We start from the raw sequence: 23117 nt of genomic DNA on the forward strand, positions 1-23117 counted from the left end.
CATTACTTAGAGCCTCCAGTGAAACTGAGTGAAGCTCTAGAAAGATATGGACTTAAGACTGAAGATTTTTTTGTCTTGAAGCATGGAGAATCAAGATACTTATATAACGAGGATGAAAACTTTGAATATGAGCACAGGAGCTTTTGATGAAAAAAGCATCATTTGATGTAAATTTGAAGGCAAATGACAAGACTAAGCAAGTCATGAATATTATGATATTTACACTTCTGCAAGTGTTTTATGTTTTGTGTAATAACTTGCTATGATGACTAGCTTATATAAAAGAAACGTTCAGGAGTGAGTCATTTAAATAATGAGTTGACAATGTGGATTTAAAAATCTTATATTAATGGTATAACCAATGCAATAGAAATTATTTACTAAAGCATTATACTTTAGCGGTGGTAGAATTTTCTGAGATAATGAAAAACTTGATACATTTGTTTTTTAATTTTTTCAGGACCTCTACAAGGTGAATCAAGGTTTTATAGTTATCTAGATTTTTTTAGACGCCTGTATACATACCCTCATATCCCCCCCCCCCCCGTACCAGGGATTGAACTTGGGGGCATTCAACCACTGAGTCACATCCTCAACCCTATTTTGTATTTTTATTCAGAGACAGGGTCTCACTGAGTTACTTAGCGCCTTGCTGTTGCTGAGGCTGGCTTTGAACTCAAGATCCTCCTGCCTCAGCCTCCTGAGCTGCTGGGATCACAGGCACTCATATCTTTCTAATATTCACATGGTAATAAGTGATAAAATCGATTCCCACATGCTTAAAAACATAGCAGTTCTTGTTCTATCAAGACTAGCTTATATGTCAGATGTTAAAGTGATTTATTTTATTAAGCATACAAATACAGGATTTGGGACAAGTTATCATTTTAAAAGATTTTTAAAATTGATTGTGGCAAGATATACATGATCTTAAATTTCTTGTGAAGCCATAACCACCATGAACTTAAATTTTTAAAAGAGGGGTATATTTTACTGCACCTCTACAATCTCCAAATTAAAAGCTCTTACTAGGGTAGAGGAAGGGATATGAGAAATGATTTATGAAATTTTCTATTTTTAATATAAAAGTGAGACCTTCTACTAAGCACAAATATAGCTACAGTGAAATATTTTACAGATGAGATAAATGCAGATCTTAAATGTGAATAGGCCATAACACTTTGAATTAAATTTTACTTTCTCTATATACATCCCCCCCTCTTAGTTCTAACTCTAATGTATCAGTAAGATTTATTTTATAAGTACTTTTGTTTTACATGATTCAGATGTCATATATTTTTATATTAAATGACTTATAAGCATAACTGTACCTTTTATTAAGGCAGTGTGGCATACCAGTGGTAAACAGAGATTTCTGGTTGTTGGCTGACCTGAGTTTTAGTCTTAAATAAGGCACTGTATTCACTTGATTGTTCTGAACCTTCTTAAAGGAGTGAGCTGTATTAGGTACTAGTTGAGGCCTATTCTGTGTTCCTTATCTGTAGACATAGTAAAATAAACTTTATCCATACAAAATAATTAGAATAGGTTTTCTACACCAAATATACAAACTTACAGTGCTCTATAATTTGCACATATGTATGCATGCCAAAAATTGCCACTTAATCTGAATGTTAATCCTCTCATTTCATCATGAATTTTCTGTGTAACCTGAAACAAATCACCTATGCTCACTGTGCCTAAGTTTCCTCACATGTAACAAGAGGATAATTTTCTCCTACCTCCAACATAAGTAGGATAAATATTTTTTTTTTATTATTTTTGGTACCAGGGATTGAACCCAGGGGCGCTTAACCACTGAGCTACATCCCCAGCCTAAATATTTTTAAAAGCACTTTTAAAATCTAAGGGAGAAAACGATTTCCTAAAATATCACTGCCTAATACAGATAGGTACATTTGAAAGCTGAAAATAGGCTAATGTTTTTTGATAATATATTGTTCATGTTGCATATATATGCTTACATATTAGGACACCGAACAATCCACTCATTTTGTAGATTTGGAGAGTAATAGCAAATATAAGCGATCTCTATCAAAATTTAATATTTTTATCTAAAAGGTTCAAATCAATCAAGGGGAAATGTGTACACAATGTATATGTATGTATAAAGTATGTGAATGTATGATTTGGGGGCACAAAGCACAAAAATTCCCCATAAGAAAAAGAAACTTAAGAAAAAAACAACATAGACTTTTTCACTCTAAGCAGATGTGAATCCAGATGTTAGGGTTATGGTGGGTTAGCTTGAGGCATATTGCCCTAACACTAGTCAGCATTCTTGTGGTCATCTTCCTTGAACTGAAATTCATCTCTTACCTCTCTGCTATGAGCAATCCAAACATATCTTAGATATTTCTTTTCCATGAATGAACGGCCTTAATATTATTTTTGTATTCACATGTACTGTTTAACTCAGAGTCTCTAAGCACTTTAAATTGTATTCTAGTGCCATTTAATTGAGCCAGCCTTATTTTTCTAGGCTTCCCTGCTTTGATTTTTATTGCCATTCATCTTTTTTCCCCACATTTTTTTTTTAAATTGGTGCATTACCATTTGTGTTCTTTTTACATTGACATTTTTATTCATTAAGTACATCAAATGTCATTGTTCCTTGTCACAACTACCCTATTGAGTGGTTTCCAGTTTTTCACTTATCTACATTTTGAAGGGTTTATGTGCAAATGAAAACAAATTTTGAAAAATTAGACAAATCCATTCTCTATCCTCAGTCTAGTCTGATATACATAATACTTTCTGATATACATTATTGTACTTTAAAATCTATCTTATAAGTTTCATGTTCTTTGATTAGCAAGCCTCCTGAGGATGCTTACTTTGATATACTTTACTGCCTAAGGGTAGGTCCACTGGTGAGACATACCTCCTAATAAAAGTGATGGTGTGTTGGGTGTGGTAGTCCATGCCTGTCATCCCAGCTACTTGGGAGGCTGAGGTAGGACTATGGGTTCCCGACCAACCTGGGCAGCTTACTGAGACCATGTCTCAAAAATAAAAAAGTGGGGATGTAGCTTAGTGGTAGAGCATCCCTGGGTTTAATCCTGAGTAACCACTCCCACAACGCATAAAAGGTAAAGATGTGATGACCTATATAGAAAAGATCTATTTGTATATATTTATTATGAATTCTTCCGAAACAGTTAAAAGTTACTCCTCTTCTTTAGCATGTTGATATTTCATAATTAATGCTGTGATCTCTAGGAAGTGTCATTACTTATTCAGACTAGTAAGAGAGGAAAAGAAGACAGGGAGATTTAGAATCTGATGTGTCTAAAGCACATTAAATACAAATCCTATCCTGGTTTTTAATATGTGCACATTTTGAACACAGCTTCATTTATTAGGGAAACAGATTTTTAGAAAAACTGTTACAAAGACATGTGCCTTTTGGGGAATAATACCTGTGTTGTGTCACCAATATGAAAGTATTATTCTTAGCTATCATATTATGTTATTACTCTAGCCCATTGGGAACTCCCATTTTTCATCTTATATTGCATCCTTTTTCTACTGAAAATATTTCTTCAAAGGTTGATTTTTATATCAGGATAAACCTGATAACACATATTTTTCTGTTTAAGGATTTGTGACTTCCTGTAGCAACAGGTTTATATCCATATATTTGCAAATGAAACTTAAAGCACTCTCAAAGCTTTTGTCTTAAGTACACAAGTGTAAAGCTTCTGCTTGCCTATTGATTTACTTAATGCTAAGCATGATGAGGACTATGAACTTGAGTATTACAGAAGCTGGCTGCATTCAGATATATCAAATTGTTAATAAATACCTTATGGGATAAAAATACTATTTAAATAGATAATAACTAATAAATCTTTATATTGTAATTCCAGACAAGTAAAACATGGATAAAATTAATAAAGTACTGTCAAGGGAAGAAAATATGTACAGACTTGTGACTTTTTATTAAAAAAAAAACAACTATACAATTTCTGATCAAAGTAAAAAAAATTCAAACAGTAGAAATAGGTATGCATAGGTTAAGTGACATTCCCATATCCCAGCCTCGCTCCTGGAGTTTATAAGCATAAATATTTTGCATTTAAAAACCATTCATGGGATCATAATGTACATACAGTCTTTTACATGTACTTTAAAAGCAACCATATTTCATGGATGTCTTTCTACAGCAGCACATTCAGGTTCACTTAATTTTTCTCTTTTTTAAAAGACTGGCTAATTGATTTAACCAGTTGCCTACTGGATGGACATTTTGATTGATCCCAGTATTTTACATGTAATATCTTTACAATTAGCTTACTGAAGGGGAGTGGGTGAATACTAAAAAACATTTTCCCCTAAAAGTTTACATTTTTCATTATCTAGAAATGATGAGAATAGATTTTTTGGGGGGCAGGAATCAGACCCAGGGGCACTTGACCACTGAGCCACATCCCCAACCCTTTTTAATAGTTTTATTTAGAGACAGGGTCTCGCTGAGTTGCTTAGGGCTTTGCTAAATTGCTGAGGCTGGCTTTGAATTTGTGATCTTCTTGCCTCATCCTCACAAGCCACTGGGATTACAGGCATGTGTCACTGTGCCTGGCTGATGAGAACAGATTCTGATAATTAAAAGACCTTTGAAAGCAGTATGGCTGGGTTGGCAGGTGGACTTGAGAGCTCAAGATCTCATTGCTATTAAAAAAACAGGGCCATTCTATGGTAGTTCAGAAACAATGAATTAATCACAAACCAATGCTGTCTCATAAAAGTAACTGCAAATCAGTTCAGAATAGAGGGGGCCAGGTGTGATGGTGCATACTTGTAATCCCAGTAGCTTGGGAAGCTGTGGCAGGAGGGTCACAAATTCCAGGCTAGCCAGCAACTTAGAGAAACTCTATCTCAAAAAATAAAAAGAAAAAGAAAAGCAGGGGGTGGGGTACTGGGGATGTGACTAAGTGGTTAAGCACTCTGGGTTCAATTCCCAATACCCCCCCCCCCCCCAAAAAAAAAAAGAAGGTTACTGTTTATGTAGAGGAAATAACTAAAATATCTCAGCATATAGTGAAATAACTGGTCTTAGTTCAAGCTCTTATATTCACTTGGTATCAATAAATGGTCCAAAATAAGCCTGAAAACCATAGCAAGTTATACAGGTTGAGTATTCCTTATCTGAAATACTTGAGAACAGTATTTCAGAATTTGGAATTTTTCATACTTTGGAATATTTGCATAATAGACTTACTGGTTAAACATTCTTAATCCCCAAACCCCAAATCCGAAATGCTCCAGAATCTCAAATTTTGAGCATTGTGTCAGATTAGAGATGTTTCACCTGTACTGTGTTAAAGATGAAAAGTGATATTTGCTGCTCACATTCAATAGCTGAAAGGATCCCTCTATAAGGAAAATGGAAAATAATTTTTGGTGTATTAACTTCCAGACTGCATTACTCTTTGGAAAAATATGATCAACCAATCAGAATTTTGGTATTATTGTTAGAGCCTTTTCTTTCACATCCACATCATGATGATAAACTAGAGCTCTCATCTTCTGGGCACATTCTTCTCCATATAACAGGAAAAACAATGAACCTTTAGAGAAAGGAGGCTGAGTAGCTAACTGACCTTCCATTCTGAGGCAGTTATTTATATTTTGAAATAGTGTGAGTACTCGAAGAAGAATCTCCTTAGCTACATGGCCGTCATAAAGGGAAAGGAATGATGAATCCACCTGGAAGAGGAAGCAGTATCACTGTCATATTTTAACACTGCATTGAATATTTTACATTTTTAAAATGCTGTCACAGAAAATTAACCCTGACTGAATAACTTACACATGTAAAATCTTAGGCATCCTTATGTTATATACTAATGAGAAGAAGTTTTGTGGGCTGGGGATGTGGCTCAAGCGGTAGCATGCTCGCCTGGCATGCGCGGGGCGCTGGGTTCGATCCTCAGCACCACATAAAAATAAAATAAAGATGTTGTGTCCACTGAAAACTGAAAAATAAATATTAAAAAAAAATTCTCTCTCTTCTCTCTTTAAAAGAAAAAAGAGAGAAGAGGTTTTGTGTTTTAGCTAAAGAATGATTTCCTTGGAATCCCAGAATGTAGTAATTTGAAGAAACATCCATATTCTTTTTAGGATCCATCATACAGTTTTCATGAGAACTCATTAACTCATCAAATATTTACTGCTCACACCAACAAAATCAAGAATTTTGGCATAATTTTAGAGAATAGGGATGAGCAAATGAACCAGATGGTTCCTTTTCTGCAGGAAATGAACTCTATTCTATCTTAGCACCACTTCTGCTTCCTTCAGAACACTCAACAGCTTTTAAATTATCTTGTTCATTTATTACATATTTTTGTCTCCACTACACCATAAGCTCTAGGATAACACACGTACTCACTGGTATGTCATGGATTTCAGCCCCACATTTATCACATACATTCTGGGGATTCAGTATTGCTAAGGCACATGTGCACAGAAAGAAACCAAGTATAAAAGATATGTGATGTCATAGTGTACCCTACCCAAAATTGGGCTGACAGAAAAATTATAATTTATTATTCCTACGAAGAACCTTTAAAACTTATTTTTAAAAGTAAAATAAATATGCTTGTTACAGAAAATTAGGAAATTCATGTATACAAAGAATAATAATAAAGCAACAACTTAATATTGTTCTTCAGAGATAAGCTCTGTGAACATTCTGTGATAAATCTTTCCAGATTTATTTGTCCAAATCTCATAATTTATAAGTGTATTTACAAAATAAGTATGTAATCTATTTACTTGGGCTCTGAGTAGTCCCTCTGTCATGGCTGGGTTTTCAGACAAATTTAAAAGCAGCTTCAACACTTGAACCTGAAATAAGAATATTAGTTTATTTCAGACCAATAAACATGACTTTTCTGTCCCTACCATGTTATCTATCCTCTTACCATGTTCTCCTTAAATTCTTGCCTGTGCTTTGAGGCCTGGCTCAAATTCTCTTTACTCCATGAAGTCTCTCTCTCTGAACTCAGAACACTTGGCATCACTGTCAGCAGTTAGCAGGGAGCAGTGTTATTTTAACCTTTACTTTTCTAACTACACTATTGAGACAGGAAGAATATTGTGAATGTCTTTACAATCCCCACTCACACACACATAACACTCTTAAAATGTGGCTTCACATATGTTAAATGATTTTTATAAGAAATAAATGTGAAATATGTATAATGAAATGGGATCTTTGGAACAAATCTCTCAAAGCTTAGTTCATTTCTACTGAAAGAATGAAAAATTTTCAATAGTTTGGTTACCAAGATTAAATAAATAATATGGCCTTTTTAAAAAAATTAGGTTTTGACTTTGATATTATATTTTTATGTGAAAAATATTTTGCAATATAGGACAGTGATATAACTAGCAAACAAATGTTAATTAATAGCTGACTACATAAAATACCAGCATTCTTACCACTTAATTCTGAAAAATCAAGAATAATAATATTTAAATTCAATTTCCCTTTTAAATATTTGTAAAACTAAACTATACTTTTTTAATATTTATTTTTTTAGTTCTAGTTAGACACAATACCTTTATTTATTTTTATGTGGTGCTGAGGATTAAACCCAGGGCCTCACATGTGCTAGGTGAGCACTCTACTGCTGAGCCACAACCCCAGCCCTTATACTTTTTATGAGAGATTTGAAATTAAAACAAGAAGGAAGAGGGTACTAAAGTCAGGAAAAAGCAAAAGAAGTTCTTTTTACTAAATCTAGGCAAGAACATGGATGCTTATTTTATAAAACTTTTTGATTACCAAGGCAATAGATGTTTGTTGTAGATTTTTTTGTGTGTGTGTGCTGGAGATCAAACCCAGGGCTGCCACACATGCGAGGCAGTGATCCATAACTGAGCTACACCTTCAGTCCTAGAATAGTTTTATGTACAAAAAGGTACAAAGAAAGAAGTTCCCTCATATTTCTAAGACCAGAAATGATCTTAGATCAGTGATTACTGAAGTTTTAGTGTTTTCTTTCTGTGTTTTATGCCCATATCCTATACTGAATGCTTACAATTCCTTTGATCATGTACATACTAATTATTTGTTAAGGAGAAGGAGAAGGATATAAGGCTTTGCTTAACCTTACTTTTATCAGCAAATTGTATTTTTATAAAATTACTGCATGGGGACAAGGTAAAAACAAAAGCTGCTGTCTTAGTAGGTCACTACTAAATGGATACACAGAGATCAAGTTCTCCAAACAGATACTCTTATTAAATCATGGCCTTATAAGGTGGTTAAGTAAAGGAGATTTCTGACTCATTAATGCACTTCGGGGGGCAGGGGTCACTGTGAGATTTAATCTGTCTAACTGACTGTCTATACCAAGAATAAATGTTAGGGGGAAAACACCTGGCTCCAATGTCAGTGAAATATGAATTAGGAAAACAGGAACAAGAGGTGTTAAACAGATGGTCCTGCACCTATGACATAAGCCTGGATAAAGTCAATCAAATCCAAAAAGGCTCATGAGTAGTAAATGAGGGCAGGTATACCAGGGAATATTAAGAGCAATAGGTAATTATTATTCTGTACTAAAAGGTAATGTTGCTATCCTATGTAGAAGAGAGTTAAACAGGAAGAAAATAACATAAAATTAGGGAAAACTAGTTAAACAGGAAGAAAATAACATAAAGTTAGAGGAAAACTATAGGTTAAGGAAATATATATATATATATATATATATATATATATATATATACACACACACATACATACTGTATTTTGGTTTGAAAAGGCAAAGTCCTGTTTTTCCCTCTTGTCATCTGTGCCATCTTGTGGTGACTATAGGACATTTATTTTAAGCTGCTAGCTTTTTCCCCCTCATTGCAGATATAGCAAGCACAGAATTTATTTTAATTAACCTTCCACTATTTGTATTTTGTTATAAATGAATGGTGTGCCCAAAAGTCATTAAAGTACAGTGAGATCAAGGCTTAAGCAAAGAAAGATTTTGAAAAAGCCACTTTGGTGGTTATTTACTAAGAAAATATCTACAATAGATACATATGACTCCAAAATTTGATTTTTATGGGGAAACAATTTAAGATTAGTGGAAAGGTTCCCAGGTGACAAAAATAAAAAAAAGAAATAAATTCTCAGTCCCAGAGATTATAGGCAATATAATGGAAAAATAAAACATACTATTGTGATGTGATTCTTTTTGAAAGTTATAAATTGCATTAAAACACAAACTATGTCTCAGACAGATACATACAGACCCAAGGCCAGACCTGCCTGGCTCTGCACTCAACCAGAGTTTCTCCTGGGATTCTGGGTAAAGCAGCTAGAGACAGACTGAGAAGAGGTTTTTCTTGTAGTAACCACACCATGGGATAAGAAGGAAGAGTGTTTTCATGAGTCCTCATAGGTTGGAAGTCATCTTGCTTCACTGGACAGAGTGTTGATAGGAGCATGCATGTTGGAAATTGCCTGGGGATGTAGCAATATTGCTGAAAGAGGATTAACTCTTAGGTCTATATTTTTTTTATTTTTATTTTTTTGTGGGGCTGAGGTACAAGTTCTGTATCATTAAGCTACATCCCTAGCCTTTACATTTAATTTTGAATGCCTATAGGTAAATCTTGGACCAGATCTAAATAAGTTTGGCTGTGGGAAATGTGGAAAAGCCCACACAAAAACCTCAAAAACAGACCACAGTGAGGTTGTCCGATAATCACATCCTGATAACCTCAGAAATTACTGCAGCAACAGCAGGACATTAGGAGTATGGCTTCATATTTGGTCCTTCTAAAACTGTGCATTTCTCTCTCAACTATCCCAGAGAACACAGATCAATATAGTAAAACCCCAATGAGCCATCAACCTAACTTATGAGAATATTTGATTAGTCTACATTCTGTTTTATGCAGTCTTGTCTTGAAAAATGACAATGATGAGAATCATACTAACAGGGGATTTACTCAAGAAACTTCAGAGAGCAGCTCAGAGAGCCTACTTAATTCAGCCCCACCTCTGTTGCCTCCTACATCTGCAGAACTGGACAAAGTGAAGCACTGCATTATTTTTCCTACCTAATTCACTTCATTTACTACTGTTTAAAGTGGTGTTAGAAAAATTTTCTACAAACGGATGAAAAAAAAATGTTGTTAACCCTGAGGTAAGTAAAAAATTGAACTACCACTATTACTCAGATTCTTGTTAATCACAATTTTTCTATTTGTGGTTGGGGGGAGATAGCTACTTCACTTTAGTAAGAGGTAATTTCACTGATTCGCAGGAAATCTAATGAATATTGATCTACAGAAACGTGAAACAGTGAATCATTTTCACAAGTTAATTTTGCAATTCAATATTAGGGAATAAAAATAATGTACTTTCTTAGACCCAGTCAAAGCTTTTTAATAATCTTGGCTAAACATTCTCTTTTCTGAGAGACATCAACCTAACATAGATGGCCTGGAAATTCAATGTCAATCTTTTTTTTGGTACTGGGGACTGAACCCATGGGTGCATTACCATGAGCTATATCCTCAGTTCTTTTTTTTAAAAAACTTTTATACATATATAAGGTTTGTGTGTGTGTGTGCGTGCACATGTACACACACACACACACACACACACACATTTTCTTATTTGAAACAGGGTCTTGGCTAAATTGCAGAATCTAGACTAGAACTTGTAATCCTTCTGCTTCAGCCGCCTGAGTCTCTGCAGGTGCCATTGCACCTGGCTTTCAATGTCACTCTTTTTTTTTTTTTTTTTTTAGGTACCAGGGATTGAACTCAGAGGCACTTGACACTGAGCCACATCCCCACCGCTGTTTTGTATTTTGTTTAGAGACAGGGTCTCACTGAGTTGCTTAACACCTCGCTTTTGCTGAGGCTGGCTTTGAATTCATGATCCTCCTGCCTCAGCCTCATAAGCTGGTGGGATTATAGGCATGAGCCACTGTGCCTGGCTTTGATGTCAATCTTAACAAGCTTAATGCACAAATTAGAATAATAATAATAATAATAATAATAATAATAATAATAATAAGCTAATGCAATAGCTCTTTCACCTTCAAGTAATAACCACTTCATTTTCTTTTTTTTACCTTCGTGTTTCCATTTCCAGTAAGTAACACCTGGAACAGGTCTGTAATGTAACTTTTCAGCATGTGCTGGTGGTCATTGGTAACAGTCATGTTTGTTAACACTCTCAGTCCAGCAAGCTGCACAGCAGAGTTCAGGGGACCAGAGAAGACATCCTCACAGATTTGTTTGATGTATATCTGAAGGCAGAAGTGGCGAAAAGTGAGCATCTTCAAATCTCCCAAACTTTTCTCACAGTGGAGTAAGGCAACTGTTCAGGATGAAACTGGTTCCTCAAAAAAGATAACATGTCTACCCAGCCCTCAAACAAAGATGACCTTTTTTTTTTTTTTTGGTGGGGTGGGGGGACATGGATACCGGCAATTGAATTCAGGGGCACTCGACCACTGAGTCACATCCCCAGCCCTATTTTGTATTTTATTTAGAGGCAGGGTCTCACTAAGTTTCTTAGTACTTCGCTTTTGCTGAGGCTGGCTTTGAACTTGCTATCCTCCTGCCTCAGTCTCCCTAGCTGCTGGGATTATAGGCACCTGGCCAAAGATGACATTTCTACCCAGCCCTCAAACTTTGATGACATTTTAAAGCTGCTTTTGTTAATTCCTGGCATTGCGCTGAGCATTTTAAAAATACACCTCATATAATCCTGAAGTCAACTTTAATGAGGTGGGGGTTATAATGGTTAACTTACATCCAGAGACTTTAAAGTCTTTAAGGAGCTTAGGACCCTGTATAATGTCAACTAGCAGGTGGGGGACAATGTCCAAGTCCAGAGATCATGCTCTGAACACCAGTGGCCTTTCTTGAAGGGAGCCTCCCAATTCAATCCACTTTTTAAAACTGGTCTGGGTACAATAAGTTCAGGGAGGAAGATATGCAAAGCCATTTTGTATCATGGTAAATAACTTAGCAGAAGGGTTTTAAGAACTTCACCATTTCAGAAGTAAAGAATGGGAGAACAACATGAAGTAGAACTTTTCTTTAGAGTTATTTCTACCAAAAGTAAGCAGAGCAGGGCATGGTGGCACATGCCTGTAATGCCAGAAGCTTGGGAGACTGAGATAGGAGGATCATGAGTTCAAAGCCAGCCTCAGCAATGGTGAGGTGCTAAACAACTCAGTGAGACCCTGTCTTTAAATAAAATACAAACTAGGGCTAGGGATGTGGCTCAGTGGTTGAGTGCCCCTGGGTTCAATCCCTGGTACCAAAAAAAAAAAAAAAAAAGCAGAGCAAAATTATATTTAGCCAAAGGTTTTTCTTATTTTTCTTATATACATCTATCTATCTGTCTATCTTTCTACCTATCTATCTATATGTAAGCGTGCATGCACACGCGAGCATGTGCGCACGCGCGTGCACACGTATTTATCCCTTCATATTGTTGTTAACCACCACTGGCCAAAAGTAATGAATGTAATGCTGGTAATACTCCTATTTCACACATGGGAGAACAAAACCAGTATGATGAAAAGTTTTCTGAAATTCTGTTTTCAGAAAAACAGTGTATGGCCATGATCTTTCTAGCTTAGAAAAATTATGTTTCACAGAAAATTGATATTCACATTACTAAATCGAAACTCCACTAAAATTTAAAACTAGTAAGAAAAATTTTCTAATTTGAAGTGCTAAGAAATGACCAACATTCCAATTAGCCATTTTAAAGAAAATAAATAAATAAATAAATAAATATAACCATGTTGCCAAAGAGAGTAATGACAATAAAGAGATTGAATTTTTAATCTAAACATTTAAGCTCTAAATTATATCTACAAGTCAACTGGCTTTCACTGCTTACAATTTTATTACATACTCTATCCTTTAAAAGTGGCATTTTTTTAGGGGCTGGGATTGTGGCTCAGTGGTAAAGTACTTACCTTGCATGTGTGAGGCACTGGGTTCGTTCCCCAGAGCAACATAAATAACTAAATAAACAAAATGAAGGTACTGTGTCCATATACAATAAAAATATTTTTAAAAAAGTGACCTTTTTTTAGTTGTTTATAAGTCACCTATTTTTATAAGATGCCAATGTCTTTCAAAGCACTTACTAAAATGTGTTGAATATTTCCATCCTCATTGTATATGAATCTTCTTACCATTTCAATTCTAGTAACAAGCTTACCCAATGGGGCAGCTCAGTAATTTTTGGATCTGTGCCCACTTCAACTAATTCTTTTCTTTTAGAATTCTCTCCTTGTTTAAAAAAAAAAAAATTCTCTCCTCCTTCATCTCCACCTATAGACACCTTAGATATCTCTAAGAGCCAGGTCAGATTCCACCTCTTACAGATATTTTTGGATGGCAATCTCTCCTTTCCATGTACTCAACAATGTTTTACCTATCCTTCCTTAAAGCAATCCATCATCTTCTGCCTTGAATCATAAATATTTATGGATTTGCCGTACCCCACCTTGACTTTCTTAGAGCAAGTATTCTATTCATGCCTATACTCTGTACTACAAAGCAGTTGTTCAATAAATGTTGAATTCAATTCATATAATTTTTTATTTAGTCCTTCTGAAGTTTTCTAATTCTGGCCTGGTTCTTTTTTATTTATTTATTTTTATGCCTCACACATGCCAGGCAAGTACGTTTCCACTGAACTACAACCCCACCCCCTCTAGCTTGGTTCTTTTAGCACCTTTGCATTAAACTGAACTCCAATTATAAAAGTTTCTTGTACTTCTTTCAGACTAGTTCAGGTTCCTCCCTCCTCTGCTTTATTCTCTATTCCTTTGAAGTTAATTCTTGCCATGAAGTTATACAGGATAGTCTAATGAAGCTTCATTATTTACTATTTTATTATTTTCCCTTTTATATGTAGAAAACCTTATATATTTTTTATTTCAGACAGCTTACCTTTATTTTGATTTGATTTTCAACATTCACACTCAGGTTATTTAGTGCATTTAAGGCTTTCTCTTTAATACTGTGGTTTGGATTGTTGATTTTGTCTCCAACAATTGGAATACCACCTAATTCACGAATAATAGCCTAGAAGGGGGGGAAACAAACAGGACCATAACTTCAATATACATCTCCTTCACTGAACTGTGTGCAGATCTACAAATACAAAAGTTAATCACTTAAAAAAAAGTTAGTCACTTTTAAGAAATACTTTCCCATATAAAAATCTTTCTGGAGCTGGGGATGTGGCTTAAGTTGTAGCATGCGCGCCTAGCGTGCGTGAGGCACTGGGTTCTATTCTTGGCACCACATAAAAATAAAATAAAGATATTGTGTCCACCTAAAACTGAAAAAAAAAATCTTTCTAAGAAAAACTAATATTTTTTTAAAATTATAATCTCTTACATAAAAACAAAAATTGTACATATTAATGGAATACTTTGTAATGTTTTGATACATTTATATATTGTGTAATTGTTAAACCCACCTTGCAAAGAAAAGACCACCCACTCCAATTTTAAACCAAATTAAAGCAAGCTTATGTTGTGTACATAAGAGAGCTGATCAGTGACTGCCTATCCCAAATACAGGGCCAGAGGACAGCCTCTGGTCTAAAAGAAAAATTACAAAGGTGAGTATCTTGGAAGCTTACAGCTGACAGGGTTCTGATAAGCGTAATACAAGGGCAGACAGCAGGTTAATGATCTATATAGCTTAACATCTCAAAGTGGGAAGTAAACTCATATTCCAGTATCAAAGTTTGGGCTGGGGATATGGCTCAGTTGGTAGAGTGCTTGCCTTGCATGCACAAGGTCCTGGGTTCAATCCCCAGCACCACCAAGAAAAAAAAAAAATAGCAGCAGCAGCCACTGAAGGTTGCTGGATAGCAGAGTAAACTCTGCCTACCTTTCCAGGCTCATGCCCCGCCTCCTTCAAATGAGCTAAAGCATGCTATGGTTGTTCCTTACCAATATCAAAGTTAATGAGGAGCAGCTGAGATTTCAGGGAGGGTTGTTATCTGGTCAGGGAGAGTCAGGGAGAGCCAGGCATGGGTAAGTTTAAAGCACAAGCAGGAGTTCCAAGCAAGTTTAAAACATCAAAGTGTGGTCAGGCCAAATAGAAATCTTGTTATTTTACAGTAAACAGAACTGAACTTTTCATGACCTTGTGTCAAGATGGCTCCCAATCTTAAGATGGAATTAGGCTGGGTTCATCATAACCAGGTTAAATGTACTATTTCTTTAAATATTTATCACTTCTTTATGGTGAAAATATTTGAAATCCTTTCTTCTACCTTTTTGCAATACATAGTATACAACTATTGTCTATTTTTTTTTTTTTTTTCCTTTTTGGGTACCAAGGATTGAACTTTGGGGCATTCAACCACTGAACCACATCCCCAGCCCTTTTAATATTTTATTTTGAGACAGGGTCTTGCTGAGTTGCTTAGGGCCTTGCTAAATTGCTGAGGCTGGCTTTGAACTCATGATCCTCCTACCTCAGCTTCCCAAGCCTCTGGGATTACAGGAGCATGCCATTGTGCCCAGCAACTATTGTCTATTGATGACCCCATTGTCTACACATAATTCTGTGGGTAAAGAAAAGCAATTGAAAATAAAATTATCAAGATATGTGATTATTTGTACTATAGTTATACAATGAAGATTTGCAGTTACTATAATGATTTTGAAGCAGTTAACAAATAAAATTATTTTACTTTGAAATGAGTTATGTGACTTCTTTATTACAGGCAAACTTGGAAAAGTGTTAAGATTTAGAATACAGTGTCTGTAATGTGTATTTTTTGGAACATGAGTCCTTCAAGTTGTTAACAGATGTCTCATTAAAAAGGGGGGGGGTTCAATAATTATGTGACTTTGGGGAACTCTGGGTATAACAAGGGAAAACGTTTTTTTACTGTGAGGCAGTAACATGTTCATGTGCAGTGGGAATCTCTTAAGAAGGGAGTAATGACTAGTGTAGTTCTGTGAACTATACACAAAAGGGTCATTTTTCAGTGGTGGAAGTCAAAGCAATACATTAATATCTTGCAGAATTAGAGTTTCACACAGTTTGGAAAGTGGTGCCCAGATTTTCTGAGGAAAAACCATTCGATTTTTTGCATAATTAATTGCCACCCTGAGTTACCATGTGTCATTGGTCCCAAGATTGAAAGAAGTTATCAGTTGCTTTAATTCTCATAAGAAAAATAAGCTGAAAATTACTCTTCTCATGCCAGACATGCCATTCTGTCAGGAAAAAAAAAAAAAAAAAAAGACTGCCATCATCTACTTTTTACAAATTGCCAGGACTCTATGTTAAAGGTGAGCTTAGCATTGTAGAAAAAGAAACTTCCCTCTGCAATTCCAGGTTTTCTGAAGGACTTGCTATTACTAGGAAACAGTGCCCCCGCCCTTTTCTGTGTAGTTATGCAATGTAACCACAGGGACATGTTCTGAGAAATGGCTTATTAGGTTATTTCATCACTGTGCAAACATCATAGAATGTGCTTAACACAAACTAATAGGGCTACGTCACTGAACAGCATATTCTTATAGGGCTACCATGCTACATGAAGTCTGTCATAAAAGATCCTTAAGCACCATGACTACTGCTAAAGCACATCTAGGCACTATAATTGATGGTGAGGAGCAATGATTGCCATTGCTCAAGGGAATACTTGTTCACCAGTGGCTACTGACCCACTCTGACTACAACTTGTTTCAGAAGGATAGGAAACTATGGCATCGAAATATTCAAATACAGGCAAGTTAACAATTTAGTCACCATCTACTCTTTTATTGACTAGTGCTCCTTTTCCCACTGGGTCAGACTGGTACCTCCTCTATTCCACACAGTCCCCTGGTGAGACTGTTGGCCAACTGTGTTTACTGTCTAATTGTGTTGCTAGTGTGGCACACACATCCTGCATGTAAGCCAGGCCTCACTAATCATGGTCCATGGTCCTTTGCCTCAGAGACTGATCCAAAGGGTAGGTACCTAATCCTGGGAGAACAATGTTACATTCTGGATCATGAGCCATAAGGATGAAGGCCTAAGAGGCTAACGGCTTTCTTTCCATTCATTGAAGCAAATCTTTCTGGGCCAAAGACCAATACATAAAAAGCTGGCAAAAGCAAAGCCAAAAGGTGAAGTACAACCTTGAGCTAGATTCAATTGTGCCTGATGCCAATGATATTCTTAGAAGTCCAATATTTTCCCTTTTGAGCTTAAAATAACCGGGATTCTGTCACTTGCAACTGAAATAGTAGAATAATGTATAAATATTTTGTATATCTCCTTAAAAATCAGTAAATTCTGTCATTCTGGAGAAAACTGGACTGAAAGTATAAATTCAGAATATCCTTGCATTTATGATGTTAACAAATGGCATGATATTTAAAAAATTATAAAAATGTTTTGACTTGTTCTCTATGGGGAAGCAGGGAGGAGGAACAGGAAGTATTCAAATAAAGCTCTTTAGTCTTGGTGTTAAGTCTCTACTTGTAAAAGCTACTTACATTGATTTAGGAGTTAACAGAGTGATCCAGGGACCATCTGCATCAGAACCATACTGCAAAGATCTATTACACAATTTAAAGAATGTACTTAAATGTTAGATGCTTTTATTGTTTTATTGAAGCACTGCTAACACTGATAAATGTTGGATAAACTTACTATAATATGCAATGCCAGTAATCAGCTTCATAGGGATCTAGCAACATATTAATAATCATATTACTGCTAGGCTGTGTTTTTAGAAGTAAACAAACATTATGTTGTAGGCATAAAAAATTGAGGCTCTAGGAGATTAAGTAACTTTTCTAGGGTCACAATTATTGCTAGTGTGTAAGAATAGAAGGAGCTTGTTTGCTGAATGAGGGTACTTACTTGGTTAGCTGAAAAGGCTGCATTATTGCCCAGAGTGACCAAGGCTCTTTCCATAATTACAGGATCCTCAGTTGATTCAAGCAGGTAAAGGAGTTTCTGAAGTTGTTCAGCATTTAGAACATCATCACATGAATCACTGGTTAAGTCTTCTGCATGAGAAGAAAATTTAGTTAAAATTCATCTAAAATCAACATGAATTTTTTTTTTTAATTTTAAAAACAGATTCAACACACACTCTTGATGATAGGCACAGTTTTAAGCACTTTACATGTTTTACCTCATTTAATCCTCAAGCAACTCTAGAAAGAAGAAATTTACAATTTATAAGTGGGAAACTGAAGCTCATAGATGTGAAATGGACATTTGGTCTATGTCTATTAGTAAGACACTGTGTGCAAATAAGATACACCCCTAATACTGATAGCATTTTGTTTCTTCCTTTAAAAACCAGGCTCGCCTACCTAAAGTAACACTTCCCCCATGTCATTGGTTAGTTACAGAATAGGTTTTCATTAAGTAGAACTTTTTTGAGTATAATTTTATAATAACTCAAGCACACTGCCTGTGTGGCATTTTTGTATGTTTTAAAGGAACATGACTGGGATGCTAGAGTAATGAATAGTCCTACTTGTGGTAATGACAGAAGTAAAATTATCATCATACAAGCTTTCTGATAAATGTAATCCTAATTTTTAAAGTTTTATAGATATTGGGTTGGGGATATAGCTCAATTGGTAGAGTGCTTGCCTTGTATGCACAGGGTCCTGGGTTTAATCCCCAGCACCAAAAAAAAAAAAAAAAAAAAAAAAAAAAAAAAGTCTTATAGATACTGTGACTAAAATATTTTTAATTAAATTTATATTTAATTCTTGTATACAATGTGTATATATAAGAAGCTACTGACTAAAGTATATTTACCTTATAGTCAGGTTACTTTATTAAACTTATTGCTTGTAATAGTTATTCAGTTAATTATTTTGGATTTTTCCAAATAAAAATTGTCATCTACAATCATAATTTTGCCTCTATTCTAATATTCACACATTTCATTCTTATCAAGCTGGCTGCAACTCTAAGACAATGTTGAATAATAGCTATGATAGTAGTCATACTTCTCTTGTTCTTGAATTTAATAGTGATACTACTTATGTTTCACCATTAAATATATTTGTCTTTGGTTTTTTGTATCATTTTCTTTTTACTGGGGATTGAACCCAGAGCCTTTTGTATGCTAGGCAAGTGGTCTACTGGTGAGCTACATCCCCAACCCTACCTTTGGTTTCTGATGAACACTCTTCAACTTAAGCACATTTCCTTCTATTTATTCCTAACTTGGCTGCAGTTTAAAAATCAGAAATATTATCACAAATCAAATTATGTTTATGAGATCACCATGTGGTTTCTAATGTACTAATGCAATAAATGACATATTTTCCTTGCTATGAATTCTCCTTGTATGTCCATCTGGCCTTGGTATATGTATTATTTCTTTAATTCCTGATAGATTTGCTAATACTTTAAGATTTTTACTTTTATTCATAATTGAGACAGATTTACAGTTTTTCATGCTATCTCTGTCAGGTTTTTGTATGAGACTGTTGAATGACCCCCCATATTTTTTCAATGCTAACAGTCTTAACAGTACAGGAATTACAAATTGCTTAAACTTCAAGAAAAAAGAAAAGATCACCCTTCAAACTTTAAGTGTGATGATAACAAAATGAGTATTTCTCAAGCCTTTTAAAAAATAAAGGTGTAAAAACTCAAAGTGGATCAAGGACCTAGGCATAGACTAGAGATCCTAGAAGAAAGTGTAAACCCAGCTTTCCATCATGATGGCTTAGGAAGCAACTTCTTCAAGAAGACACCTAAAGTTCAATAAGTAAAATCAAGAATCAATAAATGGGGTTTTGGGTTGTAGCTTATTGTTAGAGTGCTGGCCTAGCATATATAAGGCCCTGGGTTTGATCTTCAGTACTACATAAAAATAAATAAATAAAATAAAGGTATAATGTTCATCTACAACTAAAATTATTTTTTTAAAAAAAAGAATAAATGGGACAATATCAAACTAAAAAGCTTCTTCATAGCAAACAATCAAGAGCATGAAGAGAGACGGTATGGAATGGGAGAAAATATTTGCTGCCTGCATTTCAGATACAGCATTAACCTCCAGGATATATCCAGAACGCAAAAAACTTAACACCAAAAAGCAAATTACCTTCACAGAAGAAATACAAATGATCAACCAATAAATGAAAAATGTTCAATTAGAGAAATGCAAATTAAAACTGAAATTTTATCTCATTTCAGTCAGAATGGCAATAATCAAGAATATAAGCAACAGTATTTGTTGGAGAGGATGTGGGGGAAAAAGGTAAACTCATACCTTGCTGGTAGGAATGCAAATGGGTAAAACCACTCTGGAAAGCATTATGGAGATTGCTAAAAACAAACAAACAAACTAGGAATGGAACCACCATTTGACCTGGTTATACCACTCTTCAGTATATACTCAAAGGACTTAAAATCAACATACTGCAGTGATGCAGCCACATCAATGTTTTTAGCAGCACAATTCACAATAGTTAAGCTATGGAGCCAAACTAGGTGCCCCTCATCAGATGAATGAATAAAGAAAATGTGGTATACATACACAATGGAATAAAGATTAATGACTTTATGACTTTTGCTGGTAAACAGACGGAACTGGTGACTATCATGCTAAGTGAAATAAGCCAATCCCAAAATACCAAAGGTCCAATGTTCTCTCTGATATGCAGATGCTAACATGCAACAAGGGGTGGGGGCAGAGGTGAAAAAAATAAAAGTTTAGTGGATTGGACAAAGGGGAATGAAGAGAATGGGGGACAGGAATAGCAAAGACAGTGGAATGAATCAGACATAACTTTCCTATGTTCATGTGTTAATACAACACCAGTGAAACTCTACATTATGTACAACCACAAGAATGAGATCCTAATTAGAATAAGTTATACTCCATGTATTTATAATATGTCAAAAAACACTCTGCTGTCATGTATATCTAAAAAGAACAAATAAAAAAATAGAGGTGTAGTTTCAGGAAGAAAGGACTCTGAGCAATTTATTTTTAAAGTTGTCTGACCTAAAGTAATGATTCATTCCCTTTTGTCCAAAAAACTAAACATTGTCAGAGTTCACCAGGTTGAATCTGGATAAGTGAGAAGATATTTGGGTCCAGGTAAACTCCCCAATTATTTACACAGAAATACCTTTGACACAAGAGTCCACAGATTAGGCTAAGGGTAAATACACACTTCAATCACTTTTCCTTGTGACAAGAGACACCCAACTCACTTTTCTTAGAACATTTCCTTGAGCACATTTGTAATTTTAAATCCTTTGTCCCTTTGATAGAAATGTAAATTTTAAAAAAGTAAATGCCAGTTTTACAATCCAAGGACAGTTATTCTTAAAAGATTTGGGAGCCATCACCTTGAAATGGAAACATTCAAGATGAACACCAATCCCCTCAGTTCTGTGAGGGGATCTTAGCTTAGGCACCTGCTTCCATTTTTTAACTACCTGCTTATCACAAAGGTCCTCCCCTTTCTGGATCAAGGCAACTAGTTAACACACATAACCACCCAATTTATCAATGAATCTGTGATGTAAAAACTGTGCTGTCAAGTTTTCTTTCTTAAGGACAAGCTATTATTTATCTTGAGTTGTATATGGCCGGTTATAGAGGTGGGCCTTCTGTCTTGGAATTCCATTAGTAGACTGCCTGTGATGTTCGAGGCAATATGTCTTAATGCTTACTCAATAATAAAGCTGTTTGGTTCATTACATCTGCGGAAGAGTTTCTTGGTTGGAAGATTTTAATTATTTTCCAAAAGTTTCCATGATCTGGACTAAGAGCAAGCTGTTAGAATTCTGAATGTACGGATTTAATCAGCTTTTAGACAGAAACCTCATCATGTCTGCTGGGGGAGTGTGCCTCGCGCTGACAATTGTTCCAATAAACAATACACACCCCCATTCCCAAGTTGCGAGACGGTGGATCATCTTGACAGTAAGCACTTTACATATTTTACCTCATTTAATCCTCAAGCAACTCTAGAAAGAAGAGTTGTGTGCTGGGCCAAGTGAGGGCAGAACTGCCCCTTTGGTGTAGATTCTATCAGGCAGCTGCAAACTTCCCTCTAGGGCTCCAGGGCCCCAACACCCCTCCCTAGATCGGGGTATGCCTTTGGTAACACAAAGGCCCAGAACCAGCTTTAAAATGACAGGCAAAGCAACGCACAGGTTGCTTTGAAACCTCTCCTGATTTTCTGAGAAACCTGGTCTTCTGCTATGTCGCCGATCGCAAGTACAAAAGTTTGGGCAAATTTTCCAACTCCAGATTTTGAACAAAGAAGTGTAAGCTGGGAAGCCCTGGTGGCAGGGCGGATCGTCTCTTGGCATTTCACTAGCCACTCCTCTCTCTCTAGCTCGGCCCTTTCTTTTACTCCAAGGACAGGGAAATCACACAAGCCGTGGCGTCCTCGCCTCCATCCTGGCCCGGGATGGCCCCTATACCGGTACCCAACCATCTGCAGGGCACCCCGCGACCTCACCTGCGGACCGCGAAGGGCGAAGCCGGCGCCCACCGCTACCCCGCTGCTGGCCGCGGGTCAGTCTGTAAATGCAGTAGCAGGCGCCGGCGCCCAAGACCAGGCCTGCGGCAACCCAGCCCACGTCCCGCGCGCCGCCCATGCTGCGGCCGGGCCCGGACAGGCTGCTCAAGGGGGTCGACGTGGGGTCTCCAAAGCACTGGGGCCCAGCAGCGAGTCGATCTCAACTCGGCAAGAGAAAGAAAATGGGTGCCTGAGCTCCGCCTCCCGGAAACGGCACTGTTAAATCGTAAACCCTCCCACTCGACCCCGCTGGTCCCCCGAGCTTCCACCAGGCGGGGCGGGGAGCTGACTCCTGGAGAAGCTGCATCGCTGCGTCCGGGCGACACTTACTGGGGCTTATTCCCTAGTTCAGCCCGCTGGGCAGGAGGCCCGCCCCCATCGACCCGCCCCTCTCAACCCCCCCCACCGCCCCGCCTTTCACTGCCCCCCGCCCCGCCCCTAGTGGGGACGCGGGCTGCGCGGGACTCCGCAACCAGCCCAGTGGTTGCCGGGCAACGCATGGTCGCAGCGAGTCAGAGTTCCCTGAGCAGCTGGGAGGCG

General features: G+C 36.5%; 2 protein-coding genes and 1 non-coding gene across 6 annotated transcripts in view; 2 read left to right on the plus strand and 1 right to left on the minus strand.

The window, feature by feature from the left end:
* The window catches only part of Napepld (N-acyl phosphatidylethanolamine phospholipase D), a 38722-nt gene extending 34759 nt beyond the window's left edge, over positions 1 to 3963 (plus strand). For both annotated transcript variants that reach the window (XM_071613346.1, XM_027926281.2), the window contains exon 5: positions 1 to 3963. In XM_071613346.1, the coding sequence (XP_071469447.1) occupies positions 1 to 147 (147 nt within the window). In that variant the 3' untranslated portion in view covers positions 148 to 3963.
* Armc10 (armadillo repeat containing 10) lies at positions 3943 to 22910 on the minus strand. Of its 3 annotated transcripts, none has more exons than XM_027926367.3 (6): positions 22518 to 22908; positions 17917 to 18062; positions 13978 to 14112; positions 11124 to 11300; positions 6805 to 6876; positions 3943 to 5733 (listed from the first exon to the last, which is right to left on the minus strand). In XM_027926367.3, the coding sequence occupies exons 1-6, from the start codon at positions 22654 to 22656 to the stop codon at positions 5479 to 5481; spliced, it is 924 nt and encodes a 307-aa protein (XP_027782168.2). In that variant the 5' UTR covers positions 22657 to 22908; the 3' UTR covers positions 3943 to 5478. The 3 variants fall into 3 exon arrangements, with proteins under 3 accessions (XP_027782168.2, XP_027782167.2, XP_027782169.2); XM_027926366.3 differs by having other exon boundaries at positions 17917 to 18065; positions 22518 to 22907; XM_027926368.3 differs by lacking the exon at positions 6805 to 6876 and having other exon boundaries at positions 17917 to 18065; positions 22518 to 22910.
* Trnaa-ugc (transfer RNA alanine (anticodon UGC)) lies at positions 14793 to 14865 on the plus strand. Its single transcript has one exon. It is a non-coding gene; the product is annotated as a tRNA-Ala (tRNA).
* Positions 22911 to 23117: the final 207 nt, after the last annotated feature.

Source organism: Marmota flaviventris, chromosome 1 (assembly GCF_047511675.1).
Source record: "Marmota flaviventris isolate mMarFla1 chromosome 1, mMarFla1.hap1, whole genome shotgun sequence".
Taxonomy (NCBI): Eukaryota; Metazoa; Chordata; class Mammalia; order Rodentia; family Sciuridae; genus Marmota; species Marmota flaviventris.